This window comes from Lactuca sativa, chromosome 7, assembly GCF_002870075.4.
Source record: "Lactuca sativa cultivar Salinas chromosome 7, Lsat_Salinas_v11, whole genome shotgun sequence".
Lineage (NCBI taxonomy): Eukaryota > Viridiplantae > Streptophyta > Magnoliopsida > Asterales > Asteraceae > Lactuca > Lactuca sativa.
Window position 1 is genome coordinate 155,794,717 of NC_056629.2, and position 25,000 is coordinate 155,819,716.

Sequence of the window (25,000 nt, forward strand, 5' to 3'; positions counted from 1 at the left end):
AAATGAGATATGATGCTAAAGGTAATCAAGGATTCATAGGGTTGCATAAATGTGTTGCAGAAATTAAGGTTATGGCTATGGTGGAGTCGCCTGATTCTATTGACGATTATATGAGAATGCCTGAGATAACTGCAAGAGAAAATTTGAATACATTGGTGTGCTGTCGAAACCTTCGGTGACGTTTATTTGCGCGAACCTTCGTTGAATGATATGAAACAACTATATGTGGCACATGAAGAAAGACATGGTTTTCGGGTATGCTTGGAAGCATTGATTGCACACAATGGAACTAGAGAAATTGTCCCGTGGCATAGAAAGGTCAATATACAAGTGGTTATCATGAAACACCTTTGTTGGTATTAGAGGATGTTGCTTCCCAAGATTTATGGATTTGGCATGCTTTTTTGGGGGTTGCGGGTTCCAACAATGATGTCAATGTTCTTGATCAGTCACCAAAATTCGAGGATCATTTGTCAGGAAAGGCATTGAATGCTCCTTTCACAATGAATGGAAACGAATATAAATTTAGGTATTACATTACGGATGAAATATATCCAGCATATTCCACATTCGTGAAGGCGTTTCGACACCCAATAGAACCAAGAAACAAAATTTTAAAGAGGGGACAATGAGCATGTAAGGATGTGAAACATGCTTTTGGATTTCTAAAGTCGAAATAGCACATAGTTGAACATGCGACAAGACCATATCAGTTAGAAACTGTAACGTCCCAAAATTAAAGACTAAAAATTTCATTTAATAAAACATTACGTTAAGCAAATTCATCGTTTTCAAATATAAACAAAGTGTTAGTTTCCAAAATACATATTCGTTATCAGAGTAAACATTCCCAGGCTGTCTAAGCTATGGTGTGTGCCATGCGATCATCCCGAGCTCCATCATCCGCTACCGGAGGTACCTGAAACCAAAACTGAAAACCGTAAGCACGAAGCTTAGTGAGTTCCCCACTCTACCACATACCACATAACCACATACTGCACATACTGGGTCGCGCCCGCTATCCTGGGCCTCGCCCCCCTACCTCGGGCCTCGCCCGCTACAACGGCCCCGCCGCTCCAGGCCCCGCCTAGCTTCGAGCCCCGCTTGGATACAGATCTGTTTCATGTAGGCCTCGCCTGTCACAGGGCCTCGCCCACTAACATATAATAGCACATAAACATCTCACATAAGCTAAACACATACTAACGGATCTTGTCCTAAGGCCTCGCCTATCTCTGGGCCCCGCCCCTGACCTGCTACTGATGAGTCATGGAACCCCGTCCATGCTCCTACTGGTAGTGAGATACGGGCCCAGCCTACACTCACTCCTTTCCTGACTTGGGCCTCGCCCCTGCTTTGCTGCTATTGAGATGTGGAACACCATCCACACTCTGCTATTGGTGAGATACGGGACATCGCCCACACTCACCACCCTACCAGGCACATACAAGTATCACACAGACAACAAGTATAAACTATCACATAAACCATTCCTTGGGCACCCGCCCACTAACATTGGACCTCGTCCTGAACAACATACTAGCATACGATGCCTAGGGCTAACCCCCGGGTCTTCTACTCATGTCTACATGGGCCGGCATTGTGGCCGTAGACCCATTCACACAAAGGGAAACTCACCTGATACTGCTGAACTGTTGCTGCTAATCCCTTTGACCGCTACCTGACCACTGACTCCGAACTGCTGCTCCACTAGCTCCCTGAGCTACCAACATCAACATAACACTTAGTCTAACTGACCTTCAAAGGTCAACTAAGTCAACTCTTGTCAAAGTCAAAGTCCTGGTCAAAGTCAACCTTCCAGGTCAACCCTACTCGCCGAGTCCACTTACTGACTCGCCGAGTTCTTATGCTCAAAGTCCTCCCAATCACAACTTGACTCGCCGAGTCAGCCCCTGACTCGCCGAGTCTACTGATTCCCGAATCCTGACCTGTCCAACTCATTGAGTCCTTGCTCGACTCGCTGACTCGAGTCTTAACTCGAAGGGTTTGGGACTGCGCGACCTGACTCGCCGAGTCTAAGAACAGACTCGCCGAGCACAAGGGAATCTTCATCCAACTCGTCGAGTTCATGCCCATCTTCAACCGACTCGACGAGCTGTTCATCCCACTCGTCGAGTTCCTCCTCATCTTCAAGCTACTCGCCGAGTCCACTCGAAGGACTCGCCGAGTCCATTCAGATCTACATACATGCAGAGGACTTTCGAGTCATGCATGGACTCCAAACTGTAGATCTACCCTTCCCAAGCCCATCCCCTACGTAAAGTTGCAAACTTTACGTGTAGAGAGGGAGATCTAGGCAAAAGGCACCATAAACTAGGGTTTGAGGCCAAGGGGCTTCAAAATCGACTCTTGGGCTGATACTTTATGCTTCTCCAGTCCATAACACACTTGGATCTGAAGTAGCAACTCCAGATCCGGCTCCTAACTCAATATAATATCATTATGGCTAAAGAGCCCCAACAACCACACATAAATCTAGATGCAAAAAGGGTCCAGGAACTAGTTTATACCTCCAAAAGCTTAGAAATGACTTCCAAATCCCGGATCCCGCTCCTACTCGCCGAGTCCCTCCTTGGACTCGCCGAGTCGACCCCTAAACTTAGGGTTTTCTTCCCTTTCTTGGTCTTCAAAACTTTGGATGTTACAGATACTCTACGAGATATTATGTATGCATGTATCATAATGCATAACATGATGATTGAAGATAAATGAATGAATATTGCGGAGTATTCGTCTATAGAACCCAGACACGTGCAATTTCAACCAGGGACAACAAAATATTTACATGAAGTCGTTTATATTCAAGACACACGAAAACGCATGCAACTTCGAGAGGACCTGTCTGATTATATGTATAATGGTAACGAAGATGAATAATTTAAGGGAAAAATATAATTTTATTGTTTTTAAATGTTATTTGTTTTTTGTTATAATGTTTTTTTTTTAGAATTTTGAATGTTATGTTTAATTAAAAAAATAGGTTTAATGCAAATAACATGTTTTATTAAATTAATTTTATTTTTATAAATATTAAAAGTAAATCCAAAAAAATGATGAAATGGAAATTAGTGGGTGTTAAAGGTCATCCACAATACCCACCACTAACCAATGGTGGATATCACTTCATCGACACATCCTACCATTAAAATCATGGGATGCCTACTATTAACACACCACATCACATCATTCTTTTAATTAAATTTAACTCAAAATACAATAAACACATATATTTTTTTAAACTAGGTTTCATTAAATTAGAAAAGACATTATTAATTTTTTTTAAAAGCGAAAATTTAAAATACAATAGAAGAAAACATAAGAAATTCAAACACAAACAATTACCTTTAACCCTATTTTTTAAATAATGTTATTCAATTTTGGGGAATTCTTCAACTTTTGTTGAGCTTTGAGATGTCCAAAATGTTTGTGGTTTATATTTTCATATTGATCCATGTCAACGTTAAGCGGATCGATATCGTCTTCGTGTACATTGTTTATTACAAGGTTGTAAATTTCATTGAACTCGCAACATGTTACCCTCATGTCGCGCTACTTCGAACATATTTCGTTGGAATTTCGACTTGTAGAACTCATTAAACCATAGAAAACGCTTCGAACTTTTCCCCAAAAATCTCTAGATATTTGATTATCTCTGTCTTTCAAAACCGACACCCATACTTGTGCTAACTTATCTTCCTACTCTTCTGACAAATTCATCGTTTTGGGAGCCATGGTTTTTGAAAGGGTAAGACAAATGTGTGAACAAGAATAAAAGGAGACAATAATTGTGCGAAATATAAGAAGGTTTGTAATGGTATTTATATAGGTAAAAAATTAAAAGATAAATAAATAGATAAATGCCCAAAGTAGCCATTACACATGGTCAAAGGAAGAGTCAAAGAGTAATTGGTTGTCATTGGTCGTTATCCGTCATTTTTGGCTTCACGAACCACTACGACCATGCCCGACCACGAGGGTTCGGGGTAGTGTTCACGAACAACGACCGTGGCCACATAGACCACAATCCCTCTGATTGTATCCATTACAGATAGCCTAACATGTTGTCCATTTCCTCGTTTTGTGTTATAACATCATCGGTGACATAGCATGTGGGGTGATACTTTATTAGTGTGGTAACATGCCTTAACATTTAACATGTTGCTTTAAGCCAAAATTTTAGAATAAAAGACTTACATCATAATAAGATATTAAAATATATTTTATACAGAGTCTTCAAATTTGAAAGAGACAACTGACAAAGAAAATTTGTAGAAGCTATATTTTTTTTTTTTAAATATTTCACATATAATCATATATTCTTTAAAATAATGAGTGAATTTAAAAAAAAATGTTTAAAATATAAATGTACATATCCACGTAATATTTTTATTACAAAATAAAAGAAAAAAAAAACATATAATAATAATAATATATATGCTAATTATGCATTTAAGTTGTCGTCCATAATGGTAATGTATGTATTCAATTTGTACTGCTTTGAATTGTGTCGGGTTATGAAAAGAGAGAAAAAAGTCTAATGGACTGAATATGGTACTTATACAATGTGAAGGGACTCTTTATGTAAATTTCACTGTAGAACCATCACCAAAGGATAATAAGCTGGTAAATCATGAGAATGTCACTGTTACTCCTCATTTAGGTGCTAGTACCATGGAAGCTCAGGTTAAATGAGATAAACAGAGATGTACTTTCATATATTTGTGTATTGTAAGCATCTTACTTTCATTTCTTTCTATTACAAGATTGTACTTTTCATTTTTAACTTTTTTTTCCACTGTTAACACATCATACTTCACAATCTACCAAATAATAGTATTGTACTTTCATTTTTTTCTTATTAGGACATTGTACTTTGAAAAATCTACTGGATTATAGCAATGAAAATTGCTTTGTATTTGAATGACTTTTCTATAATGGATAGAATTTTCAAAATACAATGTTGTAATAGGTGCAAAAAGTAGAATGCAATAATAAACTGACTAGATGAAACTACATTGTTGTTTCTTGCATTTAACCTTTTAATTTAAAGGTTAAATGTAAAAAACAACAACGTACTTTCATTTATATGTTTTTTAATAGCATTCCACTTTCATTTCCTCCTATTATATCATTGTATTTTGAAAAATTTATCCATTATACCAATGTCATGTAAATACAAGGTAGATTCCACCGCTATAATTTGGTAGATTTTTCAAAGTACGTCTGAATAAGAAATTTTTTTGAAAGTGAGCTGTTATTATTGGGTAGCATTGTACACTGAAAAATCCACCCTAATCATTTAATGTCGTCTAAATAGAAAACAATTTTCACCGCTTAAAATTGATTTATATCTTTCAAATACAGTGTCTTAATAAAAAAAATGTTATAAAGTGGTAACATGCTTTCCTTTATTTTCTTAATATTTCATTTCCTCCAATCATAGCATAGTACATTGAAAAGGCATATCCTAATTATAGCAATGTCTTCTAAACAAAAAGCAACTTTCACCATTCTAGTCAGATCGAATTTTTCAAAGTACAATATCTTAATAACAGGAGTGCGGTCTGATAGATTGCAAGTTTAACGATATTTCAAACTATAATTTGGTAGATTATTCATTGCTATTCTCCGCAATTTGCCTCTAAAATAATGCATAGAATAGAGTTAAAATTATATATTAGCAGTTACATATATAAAAAAAAAATCCAATAAACTACATTCCATTCTAACAAATCAACCAAACATGACTACAAAATGTAACTGACTTATTCCATTACCCTGTCTCATTCCATACTATTTGTTTACATTTTGGGTATAATGTGACAAGTAACAAAGACAAAAAATATAGACATTGGTCTCACTAACATTATTACAACCTTAAATTTCCATCTAACATCTTTTAACACAACAATATACCATTGATTCAATGTGGTAGTAAGTTCTATTTCCCCAAACCACCATCACCACATTCTTTACATTCTCAATTTCTCACCAAAACCGGCTTTCTCATATTAAATCTTAACCACAACACTTCATGAACCCGAGACAAATGGCAAACTAGCAACAACCGTGGGAGAAAAATGTAAATTCTGAGTTGCTAAATATGTAGCAATCCCCGCAGCATAACCCGCAAAAGCAAATCCACTTGCCTGAAACAAAACAAAAAGAGATTTTCACTTGCAAAATTACTATTTTGCCCTTGCTACTACTTATGTTAACCAATTTCATGCATATTTTATTGTCATTTTCATGTATAAAATAGGGAAAAACACAAGGTGTATGTAATATACCTTTCTTAGATACCAAAAAAAGTCGATCTTTTCCATTCCCATTAAAGCAACACCAGCAGCCGACCCGATAACAAGCATGGACCCACCAGTGCCCGCGCAAAATGCAACCAACTGCCAAAATTGGGAATCTTGTGGGTACGAGGAAAGGTCGTACATCCCCATTGCCGCAGCCACAAGTGGAACATTGTCTATAATTGCCGAAACTACCCCTATTGCGCTTGCAATCAACTCACTACTTGCAATATGGGCATCAAGGTAATTTGCGATTTCCCTAAGAAGCCCCGCCGCCTCCAGGCTACAATTTCAAGATTTCCATGAAAAAAGAAATCCGAGTCAGAAGTGTATTTACATTTTCGGTCCCTGTGGTTTAGTAAATTTTATGGATTTGGTCCAGCTTTTCTTATTTTGTTTCTGACGTTTATCAGACCCACAAAGGTTTTTTTTGTCACTCGGAACCCATCTAAAATTTACTAATTTGTCCTTGATTTACATTTAGTATTAATTTTACTTTTAGGCCCATGCAAAATTAATATTTTGCCCTTACTTTTTACATTTAGTAATTGCCCTTATTACTACATTTTCATTTATTATTAAATTTACTTTTAGGCTGATAAACCAATGCAAAATTACCATTTTCCTCTTATTTTAAAATTTAGTTTTGGCCGTTAAACCCAAGCATGACAAAAACCTTTGTAGTGACGATGAATTTTTGTTTAAAAAAAAAATAGACCAAATCCATAAAAAGTAGTAAACTTCATGGGATGAAAAATGTAATTTACCCTAATTTCTAATAAGTCACGTTTCCACAATGTTTGGCATGCATTGGACAAATAGGGTAAAAAGCTGCAACTTTTTATCCCACCCAAAAAGGTGAACAAGGTGGGACAGAGTCAAAGAAACTCTTTTGTTGTGCAAAAGACGAAAATACCCTTCTCATATGATATATACAGATAAAACAATTTTAGTGCATACCTGCTAACAGACAAAAGGATCCCAAGGAAGAAAAGAGCTCCTTGAGTATCAATGCGTGATAAAGCTTGAGGTACTTTTAAGCGTTGTCTTTCGGATTCACCATAGTGGATAGCATCAGTCAGAATCCAAAGAACTCCAAGCCCAAATAGCATACCCAAATAAGGAGGTAAACCAGTTAAAGCCTTGAACACGGGAACAAACACTAATGCCCCAATTCCTACTGCAAAAACAAGTTGCCCACGTGGCGCCATTTGTTCCGAAGCTAAAACATCATCTGTATTTTGCCCCTTTCCATTAACTTCACTAAACAAGAGAAAAAAAAAAACACAAATGGAATTGGTTAATTAATGTGTATAAGTTATGATCCAACACTTTAATCTTTTGGGGATTTCTAATTCCTTTCGTTGTAATTGTTGGGAGTATTTGAGCCCATTCGTTATTTGTTCTTTCTTTCTTCTTTTGTTTTAGAGTGTAGAAAATTGTGACGTAAGTCTTTGTAGAGTGTGGGTAGTTTGAGAGATTCGTCTATGTGATTGTGATAACTTATCATAATATCATATAGTGGATTTTTCTCTTTGTACAACAAATGACCATAATATTTTGTCATATAGTGGATTTTTCTCTCTGGAGGCCTGTGGTTTTTCTCCGCTTTTGATGTTTTCCAAATATATTCTTGTTATTAATGTTTTTTTTTTTCATTTGGGAATATTTGAAACGATTTCCATTCACAGTGTTAAGTAGTGTTAATTAAGTACCTGGAGAAGGACATGAGGGCCAAAGGCACTGCGAGAGAAACCACACTAGGCACAAATAAACTCTGTAATAAAAAAAAAAAAAAAAAAAAGGTATCAAAAAATTGTTTTTATGAGAAAGTCAACTAAGGTCAACTAATTATCGAAAACAATACCTTCATTGTAGGCAATGTAGATATTTGGCCATGTATCCAAAGCATAGTAGTTGTTACATCACCAATTGGAGTCCATGCTCCACCAGCATTTGCTGCTATCACAACTACAGCACCAAGTAACCTGTCAAACACTCCACTTTTTATCACATTGCAAAAATACAAAAAATAAAAAAAAAAAAAAAACAATTTTACTAAAAATAAAATTTCATACTTTCGGTATTCTGATGGAGGTACAAGTTTCCTCAATAAGGAAACCATGACTATTGTAGAAGTGAGATTGTCAAGGATTGAACTTAGAAAAAACGTTACAAAACCAACCTGAAAATTATCATTAATACCATAAATAAGTATTTACCCATAATAGCAATTTACTTACATTTCTTTACTAATAATACCAATATTGATATGGCCAATTTACTTTATTTGTTACATATTGCCATATCTCTTAAAAAAAAGTTGTTATATTGGTCAAAAGAGTAATAAAGTACATTGTCTATATTGATAAAATGATTGTAATGTAAATTTATAAAAAAAACTATTGAAAATTCATATTTGATGAATGATGACTAACCACCCAAAGAAGGGAACGAGGCTTGCGAGTTGTAATATTATCAGTAACAAGTTTAAAGCCTTGATGCGCATCAATTATCTCCACAATTGTCATTGCACCAAGTAAGAAAAATACTATTTCACTCACTTCTGCTGATGCGTGTGTTAATTCTGCTACAGCTATGTCAGTTGAAGGGGCCTACATGACAACATTCCAAACTTTTGGACAAGAAATGTAACTAATCTTTTTTTTTTTTTTTTTTTGACTGAATGAACTGTCTGAAATGCAGAAAGAACGATATTGGTAACTTCGATGACTTACTCCAATGCTTCGAATGACCCACAAGCTAACTGCCATTAGTAAACCAACTCCACTTTTATTAAAAGCGAGTGATTCTTCAAAGATTATGCCAGCATACCCTAATCCAAACAACAACGCCATTGCAAGATCCTGAAATGAAACTAGTTAACATTATCTTCATAAGAAGATTGAACAAGCTATGAGATGAGAGAAAGAGAAAAACCTGGTTTTCAGCGACCCATGAATGATTAATGGCGACTGCTCCTGTGGCAGCTGCTCCGAATACTGCAAGAGCTTTTAATAAATCGGTTTTTGGCTGGTAAGTAGCTTCATATTCTTGAGAACTTGTTTCATCGACTGAACATAAAGGATCACAAGATCCCGATGATGTTACATCCTGATTTCATCCATATGTTAGAAGAAGATAATAGTTATTTCTCGAAAGGGTTTTTGGTAGTCGAATTGATTTCTAGTTTTCTACAAGGTTTTTTAGGAAATTCAAATCAAATTATACTCTCAACTATCGATCTGAAGCTACTCATCCAATTGGGAAATTGATTCATTTGATAATATAATAGAGAAATGGTGAACTTAGTAAGACCTGAAACTGCTTATCCGAATTGGGTTTCGGCTGTTGTTGAATCGATGATGGGTTTCCTCCTCCTTCACGTGCTTTATCTTCTGCACGTGCCAAAACGCCATTTCTGTGTAAAAGCTGTGGACCTCTGGGTGGGAACAGAGGCGGTGGCGGAGGTAACGATACGAAGGAGCGTTTCCGGAATTGGGGGTGAAGGGAGTGAGAGAGGTGGTGAGTTTTGAATGGAAGCAGAGTGGAAGACATTCGATGGTTAGCCGGAGGATATGGCGGTGGTGGAAGCTGGCCGACGGTGGTGGTAGTGGCAAGGGAGGAGCGGGGATTTGGGATAGTCGGACAGTAAGAATATAAGATTCAAGACACAAAATCTTGTTTGTTATCTTTGCTTTTGCACGTCAAAAGTACAAGTATTGATGCATTTGGTACCAAACTTCGAATTCATCGGAATCACCGTTATTCGCCGGTATCTTTTAAACAATATTTTCGTTGTAGTCCTCTAACTTATGGTCAAATATCATTTGAAGTCCAACATGTTATCTAAGGATAAATAGCTTTTCTATAAAAAAGTTTAGTGGTTAAAATGAAAAAGAGTACATAATTTTGGTCCTTCATTTTAGCATACTACATGGTTTGGTACCAAAAAAATATCGGTTTGAAATTCCGGTCCTTATTTACTATGTCATAATGTTTTTGGTCTTTGTCACTAAAGTCGTTTACAAAGGAACAATAAATGAATGTAAAATGATCAATTTTGTCCGTCATTTTTTTTTAATAGTAATAATTAGTATTATTAGTAGACACACCTTCACACCTTCCATATAAGCAAAGGTTTGTGTATTGATTAAGTCTACCCTTGGTTTTTCACAGATCGTTCGGCATAGTTCCTACCATGAGCTCCTAGATAATTTCAAGCATAAGAGTTGGGAACGAAGGACATTAGGTTTATTTTTTCAGACTAAGTTAACATATTTTTACAAGTTTAAATGGATAGCCCTTAGGTTTAAAAAAAAAAATAGAGCTAATGAAAATATATAAATTCAACATCCTTAAAACATGGATCTAGTTGGACATAATTTTACCAACTGAATCAACCATAGGGTTCTCAAATTATATACTCTTGATGCATATGAGATCACAATCTAGGTAGATTGTACATATGATGTATCTACATCAACCAATCCAATTTACTGCTAAATCTCATCTTGATCAAAGACTCCTTATCTTCCTTGTTTTATCCTTGGCTCTTTTGAACTCAACAAATAAGAGATAGGAGATCAAATTTAGGTGAAGGAGAGGAAGAAATTAGGGTTTTGGAAATTGTTACTTAGTTCCCTTGATTACCCTAATCCTTTCTTATTTTCTTGTTGGAAAATGCTTGTTAGGCGTGTTAAATCTAACACACAAAGATGGGTAATATTTAAAAAGGGGATTTTTATTAAAATACAAGTTGAAAACAAATTACATAAAATAATGAAGGCAGAAAAAACAAACTTACTAAAATTCATACTTTGAATTAAGCTTCATAGAGACTCTTTTAGTTATGCAAATAATAGATCGACATGGTTGTTTAAAATGCAAACTCTAGCAGTTCTCTTTTGCCAAGTTTTCTAATCAAAATAAGCTATTTGAGTTAAAACTGATTTTTCCTAAATTAACTAACTAAATAAGCAAGAAAAGTTGTAATAAGATCGGTGTAAAAATTCCCAACAAAATTCAATGCTTCTCACAAGCTCAAAAGTGTAAATGTTTTTATATCATTTACATCAATATTAAATCTCATCACATAATACTAATTGATGTTGTTACCTTTATTAGTCAATAAAATATTTACAGATTTTATTAACTTGATTAACTAGAATGATTAAACCCTAATTCAAGCGACGCACATGAAACGAATCAAAATTAAACACTCGATAAACATAAAATTGATATTTACTAGATAAAAACACAGATCATAAACTAAGTCTGGTATTACTTGCATAAAAAATCATAGTTTGAGCAAAACTGAGATCTAAAGTTATTAGCCACACATAGCTAAAAGTGAATCAAAATATATAAGTCGGAAATCTAGAAAATAAAATTTTACTAAACTGAATAAACAAGTCAAATCATAGCCTCCATAGAATTAAATTTGTAGAGAAGTCATCTGAAAATCACTAGAAACTTGTAAGGAGCCACTAGGGTCTCATTTGGGTGGGGGGGTGGGGGGGAGGGGAGGGGGGTTAAAGGGATTTATTTATAGGAGTAGGAAAATCACTAGAAACTCGTAAGCACGAAGGACTTACACGGTCTTGTTGTGGGTTAAAAACGTGTTTAGAGTTATTTTAATGGAGTGCAATGTTATTTTGAGGGTTCAGGATACTTACACGGTTGTGTAACAAGGTACACGGTCGAGTAAAGTGAAAGTGGCATGCTATCAGTAAAACATTATCCATGTAACACCTTAGTTTCGTCTTATAGTATAAACGGCTAATTACGTAAATATACATTTTTTATAGAAGACTATTTAGGATAAATAGTCTTGATAAAAGTCGTAGTAGTCGTAAAAGCGAGAGCGTGCATATAGAGAACGCCTAAATCTAACTTCGTAGGAGGAAGTTATGATTTTTAGAAGTGTTAGCGTAGCAGTATACGATACAGAAACTGAAATTAAGATCGGTTGATTGTTAGGTAAAACAATCTAAACGAGAGTTGAAGATCTCATTAATACCTATCCGTCAATATAAAGACAATCAAGAACGAATAACGTATTAGAGAGTTATGATTTTTATACAGACTTTAACAATCTAAGCCTATAAAAATATAACTTTAAAAATAAAGTGAGAATTAGCCGACATAGTCTAGATGAAAGTTGTAGATATTATCGACATCTACGTGTGGATACATAGAATGTTGAAAACAGAGCTCATATGAAGAAGTTATGGAATTTACAAAATCTGTATTTTGCACGGCACGCGGAGCGCGCGAAGAGCGTGGCGTGCGCTTCTAGAAGGTGGCAATGCGGACCACATAGAAGCCGCCACGTTGCACAAAACAGCAAGGGTACGTTGCGTTAAGCATGCGACACACACCTTGAAAGGTGCGACGTGCATGTCCAAAATCCGCTTATAAATAGCATCAAACTCCCCTTATTTCTTCCACACGCCTTCATAACTCTCTCTCTCTCTCTGGAATTTCCACTTCTTTAGTCCAAGTTTTTCCTAGATTCTAGAAGTTTTAGCCGGGTTATGATTCATTAAAGAGATAGAAGTGTTCGGGTCAAAGTTCTGCCCGCGACTTTTCTAGTTTTCGCTAGAAACTCTCTGTAAGTTAGGCTACATTTATTACGCTTCAAGTGTAACTTATATTTATATTCATAGTCGTTGTTATGAATTGTCACAACTAGCATTTTAGTTAGAAAATTGTATTTCGATGTAACCATTCAACTATTGTAAATCTTATACTCTAAGTAAATCTCACTCAATGCTCATGTAGATTCATCAATTATGTTCCTCAAAGAGTCTGAAGCCCTAAGAACCATGGTTTGAGTCCATATTGAACTAGGGTTCCTTATTGGGCCTAATGGATCAATAAGCACCCAATTCAACTTTATTGGACTTAGAAGCCCTAATTTGATCCTAATTGGACCCAATTCATAAATCTAAAACATTTTGGACCATTTGGGCCTAAAATGATTCATTCTAACCCTAATGGGTCTTATTGGGCCATAATTAATCCATTTAACCTTAGTGAGCCATAAGCCCATTCTTTTATTCTATTTGGGCCATGAATGCTTCCAAGAGCCCAATGGGCAGAAAAAGTTTATGTTTAGGACCCAAATATCCTAACTAAAGTTAATGGGCCCAAACTACTCCACCCTTTCTTCTTGGCCTAAAAATATCAGCCCATGTATAAAAAAAAGAAGAGAATTAAGGGGGAGGGGGTTGACTTGGAGATGCCACCTCCATATTGCCCATCATGTATCAATGTTAAGATCTCCCATATATTCATAATAGTCACCTCACCCCTCTCTCTCTCTCTCCCCTCTCTTCTTCTGCTCTCGACCGAAGACAACACACACACACACACTACACCAAATTCTCTCCAAACATCTCTAAATCAGCCTTCCTCTTTCCATCAAGATTTTCGAGATTGTTGCATGTGTTCCAAGAAGGTTCTTCACTAATATCATCAATCCTTGGTAAGATCTTGTACACTCAAGTTAAATTGCTTCATTCTTTAGCTAATCACTGCATATCAACATCTATTTTGTGATTTTGCTTCCTAGAACTTCTTAAGTTCGAAATCCACTCAAGAAAGCTTGTTAGTATCAAAATCTTCTTCATTTCTTCTTCAAAACCGAAACATCAAAGCAAAGGTGAGTTCATACCCCCTTGTTTTCAGTTTTCATATGATTTTTGGGGGAGAATACAAGTAAAATGTGTAGATATATGTGTTTAGGCATGTTTTGTGTGAATTCTTAGTTTATTTGGTAATAATGGGTTAGATTTTAGAAAATCTCAAAATTTTAAGTATTATTTAACAAGGATCTGTGAAGTATGACATAATATACATTACATTATCAAGCCAAAAGTGAATACATGTTTAAGATGCAAAAGAATTCAACAAAAACCTTTTTAAAGGTCCAAAATTGTCAAGAAAACAAAAGATAAGGGTAAAAAGTGAAAACTATGTTTTTAAAGGGGCCAAACAGGTCCTTCATGCATAAAAAGGTATTTTTATGCTAAACATACTTTTAAAAGGGCCAAAAATGCAAATTTTAGCTTAATGGGCCAAAACTTTTGGGCCTCACGGTTTTGGGCCCAATTTGCGAAAAAATGAAGTTTTGGGGTTAAAAATGTTATTTGGCCAAAAGTTTGAGTCATAAATATAAATAAACCAAATTTAGAGGTGAAAATATCATTATTTTCAAATTGGAACAAAAATGTAAAGTTTTCCAAAAATTGGGCCGAAAGTGTAAACTTTTACAAACTAGGGGCTGAAAATGTATTTTTCTGCAAAACAGGGTTGTAACATCCCAAAAATACGAGCCAAAAATTTCATTTTTAAAACATATATTTAGCAAAACATTCGAAATAAAATGTTCACCGATCATAACATTCCATAAAGATATCGCATGTCTGGAAAAACATTTTCATAAAACATAGTAATGTCAGAGTACAAATCCCCAGGAAGATCTCATAATGCGGAATACAAGGCATGTGTGTGATGGGCCGCTACCGCGCCAGCTCTTTCCCCTTCGAAGAAGAGGTACCTGAAACCAAAACTGAAAACTGTAAGCACGAAGCTTAGTGAGTTCCCCCAACATACCACATACCATACAATCACATAACATACATATATTGTCAGACATATCTGGGTTCCCGACCTACCCCTTTGGTCCTCTCGACCGGATACTGTCTAATATATCTGGGGGCTGGCCTCCCCTTCGGTCCTCTCGACCGGATACTGACCAATATATCTAGGAGCTTGCATCCCCTTCGGTCCTCTCGACCGGATACTGACTAGCATATCTGGGTGCTGGTCTCCCCTTCGGTCCTCTCGACCGGATGCTGGGGACTATTTCACCCCCTACCACTACCACATAACACATATATCTCATAATCTATCTAGCATGGCTGGGCATGACCGCCCCTTCGTCCTTATCGACTGGTATACTGGGGACTATCTCCCCCTACTATCACTAGCACATAGCATCATATCATACTAGCACAATAACATATCACAGGTAGTAGCAACCCTAGATGAATATCACAGAGACAAACATCTATCATACAACCCTACTGGTGGGCCGGCATTGTGGCCGTAGACCCACCGCTACTGGAAGGTAACTCACCTCAAAGTAGTTGCTGATCTGCGTGGGAACTGACTGTCTTCTGCTGCTGCCGCTCCGGAAATCCTCCGGCTATATTTCCCACAAAATCCTTAGTCAAATACTGCTAACTGACCTCAGGGTAAAATAACCATTTACCCCTAACCAACCAAGAGTCAAAGTCAAAGCCAACTGCCAACTGGCCCGACTCGCCGAGTTGACTTGCCAACTCGCCGAGTCCTTATCCCTGTGTCCGACCATAAACCCGTCTCTACTCATCGAGTTAAGCATTTACTCAACGAGTTCTCCTTCTAAGCTAAAGGCCAATAGTCCTTCATCGTACTCGCCGAGTTGTATGAACAACTCGCCGAGTTCATCTTCACCCAAAGAACACTCTATGTTGAGACTCGCCGAGCTGTATGAACAACTCGCCGGGTCTGTTCTTGAGGCAAGAAGATTGTCTTGAACTCGCCGAGCCATGGCATTGACTCGCCGAGTTATTTCATGAGTGAGTCTGTCTTCCGACCCACTGAGTCACACCCCATGACTCACTACTCCAACCCATAACAGGAAAAGGGGGACAACTCGGGGACTCGCGACTCGACTCGCCGAGTCCGAGGAACGATTCGCCAAGTCTGCCACATGCAAATACTATATACTCGATTTTCCTTGAATCCAGTTCATGCCATTCATAGATCTGGGTTTCTAGGGCCTGATTAACACGTAAAGTTTCCAACTTTACGTGTAAATAAGCACCAATGAGGGTTTTAGGGCTCAAAATGCACCAAAAGAGTAGATTTAGGGCTTTCATGCAATATGGCTCCATAAAGGCAGAAGATCCAAGCTCCTGGAGCTCAATCATGCCTAGATCTAGAGGCTAAGCAACTTATTACCAACCCTAATACACAAACAAGCATGGGGAAAGGCTCAAGAAGGACTTTCAAGGAGCTACAAGGGACAATAAGCATGAAAACAGAGGGAAACTGAGTTATACCTCAAGGAAATCACTGAGATAACACAAGGATGCTTGGCCTCCTTCTTCTCTTCTTGATCTACTCTCTTTCCCCCTCCAAATCTTCAATAAAACACACCAAAATGCTTCAATCTCATAAGGAACAAGGCTTGAACAAAGTAGAGAGCTCTGAGGGTGAAGGGAGCGAGCTTGGGGGCGGATAAGAGGGTTTAAATAGGGTGCAAACCCTTGAAATTTAGGGTTTCATCAGACAGCTGGGACTCGCCGAGTCCAGAATGTGGACTCGCCGAGTCGCCAACTTAAACGTGCTCCCAAACCCGTCTCCACTCGGCGAGTTGGGCCTACAACTCCCCGAGTCCAAGGCTAAAAAAATGAAAATACTTAGATAGATTTTACATACCAGGAACCAGGTGCTACAAATCTCCCCCACTTATTTTAGACTTCGTCCTCGAAGTCTGCTGCTCGATCCTGAAACAGCTCGGGGTAATGCTCCATCATTTCTTCCACCGGCTCCCAAGTCCATTCCGAACCCTTTCGGTGCTGCCATTGCACCTTTACTAATTCCACCCTCTTGTTCCTCAGATCTTTCGACTTCCGGTCGAGGATTGCGACTGGGTGCTCAATGTAATTCAGGTTGTCATCAACCTGTATATCCTCTAGCGGCACCACCGCTGAATCATCCACTAGGGACTTCCGCAGCTGGGAGACATGGAAGGTGTTGTGGATCTGACTGAGCTCGGCTGGCAGATCCAACCTATATGCCACCTTGCTCACCCAGGCTATAACCCTGAACGGACCAATGTATCTCGGGTCTAACTTTCCCCGCTTCCTGAATCGAATGACGCCTTTCCAAGGCGACACCTTCAGGAGAACCATATCCCCGACCTGGAACTCTAGGTCTAATCGACGCTTGTCGGCGTAACTTTTCTGCCGACTATGCGCAGTCTGAAGCCTGCTTCGAACCTGCTGGATCCTCTCGGTCGTCTTTAGCACCACCTCGGTGCTCCTCATGACCCTCTGGCCAACTTCACCCCAACATATCGGGGTCCTACACCTCCGTCCGTACAACATCTCGAATGGGGGACGGTCAATACTCGCGTGGTAGCTGTTGTTGTACGAGAACTCAGCCAAGGGAAGATAGGTATCCCAACTACCACCGAAATCTAGCACGCATGCCCGCAACATATCCTCCAAAGTCTGGATGGTCCGCTCGCTCTGACCATCCGTCTGCGGGTGAAAGGCGGTGCTAAAATGTAGACGAGTGCCCAACTCATCATGAAACTTCTTCCAAAACCTGGAAGTGAACCACACATCTCGGTCTGATATCACTAACACTGGCACCCCGTGCCGCGCCACTATCTCCCTGATATAGATATCAGCCAACTTTTCGGCCGAGATACTCTCCTAGATCGGGATAAAATGGGCGCTCTTGGTCAATCGATCCATGATGACCCAAATCGAATCTACTCCTCGCGCAGTCCTTGGAACCTTCGTGATAAAATCCATTGTAATATCTTCCCATTTCCACAACGGGATGTCCAACGGCTGCATCTTGCCGTGCGGTCTCTGATGCTCGGTCGTGACCTTCCTACAGGTCAAACACTACTCGACATATCATGCCACATCCCGCTTCATGCAGGGCCACCAATAGTCTAGATGAAGATCCCTATACATCTTCGTCGCCCCTGGATGAATAGAGAATCGGGATTTATGCGCCTCCTCCATCAAGATCTGGCGCACGCCTCCGAGATACGGCACCCACACCCTACGGTGTAGTGTCAATAATCCTCGGCTATCATAATCAAAGGACGTGACTTGACCCACTATTCGCTCGCTCTTCCGATGTTCCTCCTTCATAGCCTCCTGCTGAGCTTCCCGAATTTGCTCTAACAGTGGAGTCACCACCGTCATCCTCATACACACATCCCTGATTGGTTCCACTTTACGGCTAAGCGCATCGGCACCACGTTGGCCTTCCCGGGTGGTAAAGGATCTCGCAATCATAATCCTTTACCACGTCCAACCATCGATGCTGCCTCATGTTCAGATTCGGCTGATCCATGAGGTACCTCAAACTCTTGTGGTCCGTGTAAATGGTACATCGAACCCCGTAGAGGTAATGCCGCCAAATCTTGAGGGGGAAGACCACCGTCCCCAACTCTAAATCATGCGTCGAGTAGTTCGCCTCGTGAGGCTTCAGCTGCCTCGAGGCATAAGCAATGACATGACCCCTCTGCATCAATACCGCGCCTAAACCCGAGATGGACGCATCACAATATACCACAAAATCCTCTACGCCCTCGGGCAGGGCTAAGATTTGCGCCTCGCACAATCTCTGTCTCAGAATCTCGAATGCTGCCTGCTGCTCAGGCCCCCATCGAAAGACCACGGCCTTCCTAGTCATCCGTGTCAAGGGTACGACTATCTTGGAGAAATCCTGAATGAATCTCCGATAGTAGCCTGCTAATCCTAGGAAACTCCGAATCTCGGATGGAGACTTCGGAACCTCCCATCTCATCACGGCCTCCACCTTGGCCGGGTCTACTGAAATCCCGTTCTGGTTGATGAGGTGCCCAAGAAACTGCACCTCTCGCAACCAAAACTCACATTTGGAGAACTTGGCGTACAAGCTCTCCCTCCTTAAGGTCTCCAAAACCTCTCTCAGATGCCCCTCATGCTCCTCCTGTGTCTTGGAATAAACCAAGATGTCATCAATGAAAACTATCACAGACCGATCCAACATCGGTCTACATACGCGGTTCATGAGGTCCATGAACGCGGCATTAGCATTGGTGAGCCCAAATGGCATCACCACGAACTCATAATGGCCATAACGCGTCTGAAACGCGGTCTTCTACACATCCTCCTCTCTGACCCTCATCTGATGATATCCTGAACACAAATTGATATTGGAGAACCAAGATGCTCCCTCCAACTGATCAAAGAGGTCATCAATCCTCGGGAGTGGGTAACGGTTCTTCACCGTCACCTTATTCAGCTCCCGGTAATATATACACATCCGATGCGACCCGTCCTTCTTCTTCACAAACAGGATTGGGGCTCTCCAGGGTGAACTGCTCGGTCGAATAAATCCCTTATTTAGCAGCTCCTGCATCTGCGTAGACAACTCCTGCATCTCGGGAGGAGCCAACCGATTGGGTGCCTTGGCTATCGGAGCCACACCAGGAACTAGGTCGATCCTGAACTCTACCTGACGCTCCGGAGGTATTCCAGGAAGCTCCTCCGGGAACACATCAGTGTAGTCTCGCACCACTGGAACCTCGCTCACCGTCACCTTACCCGTCTCCCGGGTATCCATAACATACGCGACATATCCCGCACAACCCTGCTGAAGATAGCGCCTAGCTCTCACTGCTGAACATACTGTAGGTCCACGTTGTGGCCTCTCGCCGTGGATCACTAACTCTCCCCACTTGGGGTCCTGATCTGCACTAACTGCTGTGCACAATCTATCACCGCCCCATTAGGGCTCAACCAATCCATGCCTATAATCACCTTGTTCCCCCGCAAAGGGATAGGAACCAAATCCAACAAATAGCGCTCCTCAAATAACCTTAGGACACAATCCCTGAATACTGCTGACGCTCGCACCAATCGATCATCGGCAATCTATACCTCTAAAGGGCAATCCAACATGCCCGAAGACTCAGTAAACCTCTTGTTAAGCGCAAGGGAAACAAATGATCGGGTGGCACCCGAGTCTAACAACACCTGAACAGGAATACCGTTCACATGGAACGATCCTAATGCATATACACAGAGCACATATCAATATCATAACATCACAAAAATAAAGTAGAGGGAAAGAATCATACATGTCACTACATCGGGTACGGCGCGTGCCTCCTCTGTCATCAGCTGAAATGCCCGACTCCTCACCACTGGAGCCTCTGCCTTACCCTGCCGGCCATTTGTAATCCGCAAGGTAGCTGGAGCCGGTGCCTTAACCGGCGCTGATGTTGTCAACTGGGGGCAATTGGCCTTCTTGTGGCCCCTCTAGTTGCAGTGAAAACACAACAACTCTGATGTCTGAATCACAGGTGCAGGGGCGGTACAATCCCTGCTAAAGTGCCCTAACTTGCCGCACTTGTAGCAGCCTGACGATCCCATCTTGCACGCTCCCTCGTGCGTCTTGCCGCATTTCCTGCAGCGGCCCCGCCCCTGTTGGCCTTTCGGCCCCACATCTGATCCCTTGGGCTTCTTCCCCGAAGCCCCCATAACATGCCCCTTCTCCGCCTTCCACTTCCGAATGTGCTCCAGATCTATCTCCCTCTCCATTGCCCTAGCAATCATAGAGTCCAGGGTAGGGCAAGCTGAAAAACTGACATGCTCCCGAATATCAGCTCGTAGCATGTCATGATAGCGGGTCCTCCTCATATCCTCATCACCCGCGTACTGGGGTACCAGCAACGCCCTCTCCCGGAACTTGGCGGTGATCTCTGACACATTCTCCGTCGTCTGTCTCATATCTAGGAACTCCCTGGCCAGCTGCTGAAGCTCGACAGTCGATGCAAACTTTGCCCTGAACCTGGTCACGAAGTCCGACCAGGTCATAGCCTCGACAGCTGAGGCTCCCAACGAGTCACCAACGGACTCCCACCAATCCCTAGCTCGATCTCTCAAACATCCTGTTGCATATCTCACCTCCGACCCCTCAGGGCAGAAGCTAGTCAACTATGCAGACTCAATGTCTGCAATCCATCGTCTGGCAGCTATGGGGTCCTTCGCCCCATGAAAATCCGGCGCACCACTGCCCCGGAAGTCCTTGACGGACAGTGTGTGAGATTCTGACTGGCCAGATGCCATGTCGCTCCTGAATGCCCGAAGGCGATCCTCCATCATCTTCAATATCCCTTCCTTGATCGACCCGAAGATAATGGGGGTCGACTCAAGGATGCCTCTGGTGATCTCTAACGCGATGAACTCGCGTAGCCCCTCATCTACTGGCTCGGAACCTGATCCCGAACCCGATCCCTCTCTTGTACTGCCAACTGCTGGCCTCGAGCATAGTACCACCATTTTGAAATACAAAAGAAATAACAACTGTTAGTGATACTGATACCTATGAAGGGATCACACCCACTACAAGTTCCCTGGTCTTATCTTGGCCTTCCTTGGTTCGGGTACGGATCCTCTACTTTCAGTAGTACGGGCCCATACTACCTTCCACATCTATCCGTACCTTCTCCAAGGACTGCCTTGACTCCACCAGATCCCTTTCGCTACCGCTGATCTCTGCTACTCTTATCCAAGGCTTACCCTAGGAAACCTCTAACTCCACCCAACCCAGTCCTCAGCTGCTGAAGGTCTCTTTATGATGCCAATTAGCTATTACCTGAATACAATCACATGCGACGAGGCTCGGATAATCCTTCGAGTAAGGGACTCATCCCTACAACGGTTAGGACTCAAACAAGAGCTACGCAATAGGGTCAAATCCAGCACTCTGAGATTATTCAACCCTGATCACATGTGACATTCACATATTCACCTAACAGCTAACTCCCATCACTCAAAGCCCACATAGCACAAAGAAAACAACATTTGGACAAAACGAAACAATCTCAAGCAACTCTATCCTCGCAGAGAAAAACTAAACTAACATGCAATGCTAAACTCGTACTATCAGTCATAACCTAAACAGGCTATCCTACTGTTGTCTACTCAATTCTAGCATGTAACTTTTCATACACTGAAGCACATAAAGCAGGCACATAAGGCATCACTCCTAGATCCTTAGTCCTATTCTAGCATGTTGTTCTACTGAAACTGGTAAACATAACATAAGCTTGTATGGGTACTTTGGGGAATACTTACTTGAGCTTGGCCGGTCGCGCACATCACACACTTTGTTCTTTCTTAAAACCCTTTACTTAGCCTTTTAGAAAACATTTTTTTTCAAAATCTTTTAATCCCTCGATTTGAGTTAAAACACCCCCGAAGGTGTGTCCGACTCCCTCAAACTAGGGCTCTGATACCAACTTGTAACATCCCAAAAATACGAGCCAAAAATTTCATTTTTAAAACATATACTTAGGAAAACATTCGAAATAAAACGTTCACCGATCATAACATTCCATAAAGATATCGCATGTCTGGAAAAACATTTTCATAAAACATAGTAATGTCAGAGTACAAATCCCCAGGAAGATCTCATAATGCGGAATACAGGGCATGTGTGTGATGGGCCGCTACCGCGCCAGCTCTTTCCCCTTCGAAGAAGAGGTACCTGAAACCAAAACTGAAAACTATAAGCACGAAGCTTAGTGAGTTCCCCCAACATACCACATACCATATAATCACATAACATACATATATTGTCAGGCATATCTGGGTGCCCGACCTACCCCTTCGGTCCTCTCGACCGGATATTGTCTAGTATATCTGGGGGATGGCCTCCCCTTCGGTCCTCTCGACCGGATACTGACTAGCATATCTGGCTGCTGGTCTCCCCTTCGGTCCTCTCGACCAGATATTTGGGACTATTTCACCCCCAACCACTACCATATAACACATATATCTCATAATCTATCTAGCATGGCTGGGCATGACCGCCCCTTCATCCCTATCGACTGGTATACTGGGGACTATCTCCCCTACTATCACTAGCACATAGCATCATATCATACTAGCACAATAACATATCACAGGTAGTAGCAACCCTAGATGAATATCACAGAGACAAACATCTATCATACAACCCTACTGGTGGGCCGACATTGTGGCCGTAGACCCACCGCTACTGGAAGGTAACTCCCCTCAAAGTAGCTGCTGATTTGCGTGGGAACTGACTGTCTTCTGCTGCTGCCGCTCCGGAAATCCTCCGGCTATATTTCCCTCAAAACCCTTAGTCAAATACTGCTAACTGACCTCAGGGTAAAATGACCATTTACCCCTAACCAACTACGAGTCAAAGTCAAAGCCAACTGCCAGCTGGCCCGACTCGCCGAGTTGACTTGCCAACTTGCCGAGTCCTTATCCCTTTGTCCGACCATAAACCCGTCTCTACTCCTCGAGTTAAGCATTGACTCAACGAGTTATCCTTCTAAGCTAAAGGCCAATAGTCCTTCATCCTACTCGCCGAGTTCATCTTCACCCGAAGGACACTCTATGCTGAGACTCGTCGAGCTGTATGAACAACTCGCCGGGTCTGTTCTTGAGGCAAGAAGATTGTCTTGTACTCGCCGAGCCATGACATTGACTCGCCGAGTTATTTCATGAGTGAGTCTGGCTTCCGACCCACTGAGTCACACCCCATGACTCACTACTCCACCCCGTAACACGAAAAGGAGGACAAGTCAGGGACTCGCGACTCGACTCGCGACTCGACTCGCCGAGTCCGAGGAATGACTCGCAAATACTATATACTCGATTTTGCTTGAATCCAGCTCATGCCATTTATAGATCTGGGTTTCTAGGTCCTGATTAACACGTAAAGTTTCCAACTTTACGTGTAAATAAGCACCAATGAGGGTTTTAGGGCTCAAAGTACACCAAAAGAGTAGATCTAGGGCGTTCATGCAATATGGATCCATAAAGGCAGTAGATCCAAGCTCCTGGAGCTCAATCATGCCTAGATCTAGAGGCTAAACAACTTATTACCAACCCTAATACACAAACAAGCTTGGGGAAAGGCTCAAGATGGACTTTCAAGGAGCTACAAGGGACAATAAGCATGGAAACAGAGGGAAACTGAGTTATACCTCAACGAAATCACTAAGATAACACAAGGATGCTTGGTCTCCTTCTTCTCTTCTTGATCTACTCTCTTTCCCCCTCCACAGCTTCAATAAAACACACCAAAATGCTTCAATCTCACAAGGAACAAGGCTTGAACGAAGTAGAGAGCTCTGAGGGTGAAGGGGGCGAGCTTGGGGGCGGATAAGAGGGTTTAAATAGGGTGCAAAACCTTGAAATTTAGGGTTTCATCAGACAGCTGCGACTCACCGAGTCCAGAATGTGGACTCGCCGATTCGCCAACTTAAACGTGCTCCCAAACCCGTCTCCACTCGGCGAGTCGGGCCTACAACTCGCCGAGTCCAAGGCTAAAAAAATGAAAATACTTAGATTTTACGTATCAGGAACCAGGTGCTACAAGGGTTCTAATTGTGAAAATATAACATTTTGGGTTAAAACCGTACATTTATAGACATTGGGACAAAATTGCAAACTTTTACAAATTATGGACTAAAGTGTCATTTTTACAAAACTTGGGGCCTAATTTAAAATTTTGAGGATTATTGGCCAAAAACGTCGTTTTTACAAAAAGAGGAATTTTACCACCAATCTATTGAACTTTAAGCCAAAACAAACAATGAAATAAAACAAAACGAACGAAATTCAGCAATAACTATTTATTGGGCCTAATATACACGTTACTTAGCCATTGGACCCTAAGGGGCCAATTAAGTGCATATTGAGCCCAATGTTTTCCATGACGTGTTTATTGGGTCTTATGACCCACTTACATGTTAATTTGGGCCTAGGTTATGGATTACATGTTTTATTGGGCTTTTATGGCCCATTTACATGCCTATTGGGCCTAGGTTACCCTCTTAC

At 40.9% G+C, this 25,000-nt stretch overlaps 1 protein-coding gene across 1 annotated transcript; it reads right to left on the reverse strand.

Annotated features, from left to right (window-relative positions):
* Positions 1–5,765: 5,765 nt before the first annotated feature.
* On the reverse strand, positions 5,766–10,029 carry LOC111900189 (sodium/proton antiporter 2). Its single transcript, XM_023896063.3, has 10 exons — positions 9,642–10,029; positions 9,264–9,437; positions 9,062–9,190; positions 8,762–8,938; positions 8,402–8,508; positions 8,191–8,311; positions 8,039–8,100; positions 7,284–7,586; positions 6,312–6,606; positions 5,766–6,170 (listed from the first exon to the last, which is right to left on the reverse strand). The coding sequence occupies exons 1-10, from the start codon at positions 9,879–9,881 to the stop codon at positions 6,054–6,056; spliced, it is 1,725 nt and encodes a 574-aa protein (XP_023751831.1). The 5' UTR covers positions 9,882–10,029; the 3' UTR covers positions 5,766–6,053.
* Between the last annotated feature and the right edge of the window lie 14,971 nt (positions 10,030–25,000).

Coding starts and splice junctions, on each gene's coding strand:
- LOC111900189 (XM_023896063.3), bottom strand. CDS start 9,881: ATGTCTTCCACTCTGCTTCCATTCAAAACTCACCACCTCTCTCACTCC. Junction 8,101..8,190: donor CTACATTGCCTACAATGAAG/GTATTGTTTTCG, acceptor TTTTTATTACAG/AGTTTATTTGTGCCTAGTGT. Junction 6,171..6,311: donor TTTTTTGGTATCTAAGAAAG/GTATATTACATA, acceptor GTTTTGTTTCAG/GCAAGTGGATTTGCTTTTGC.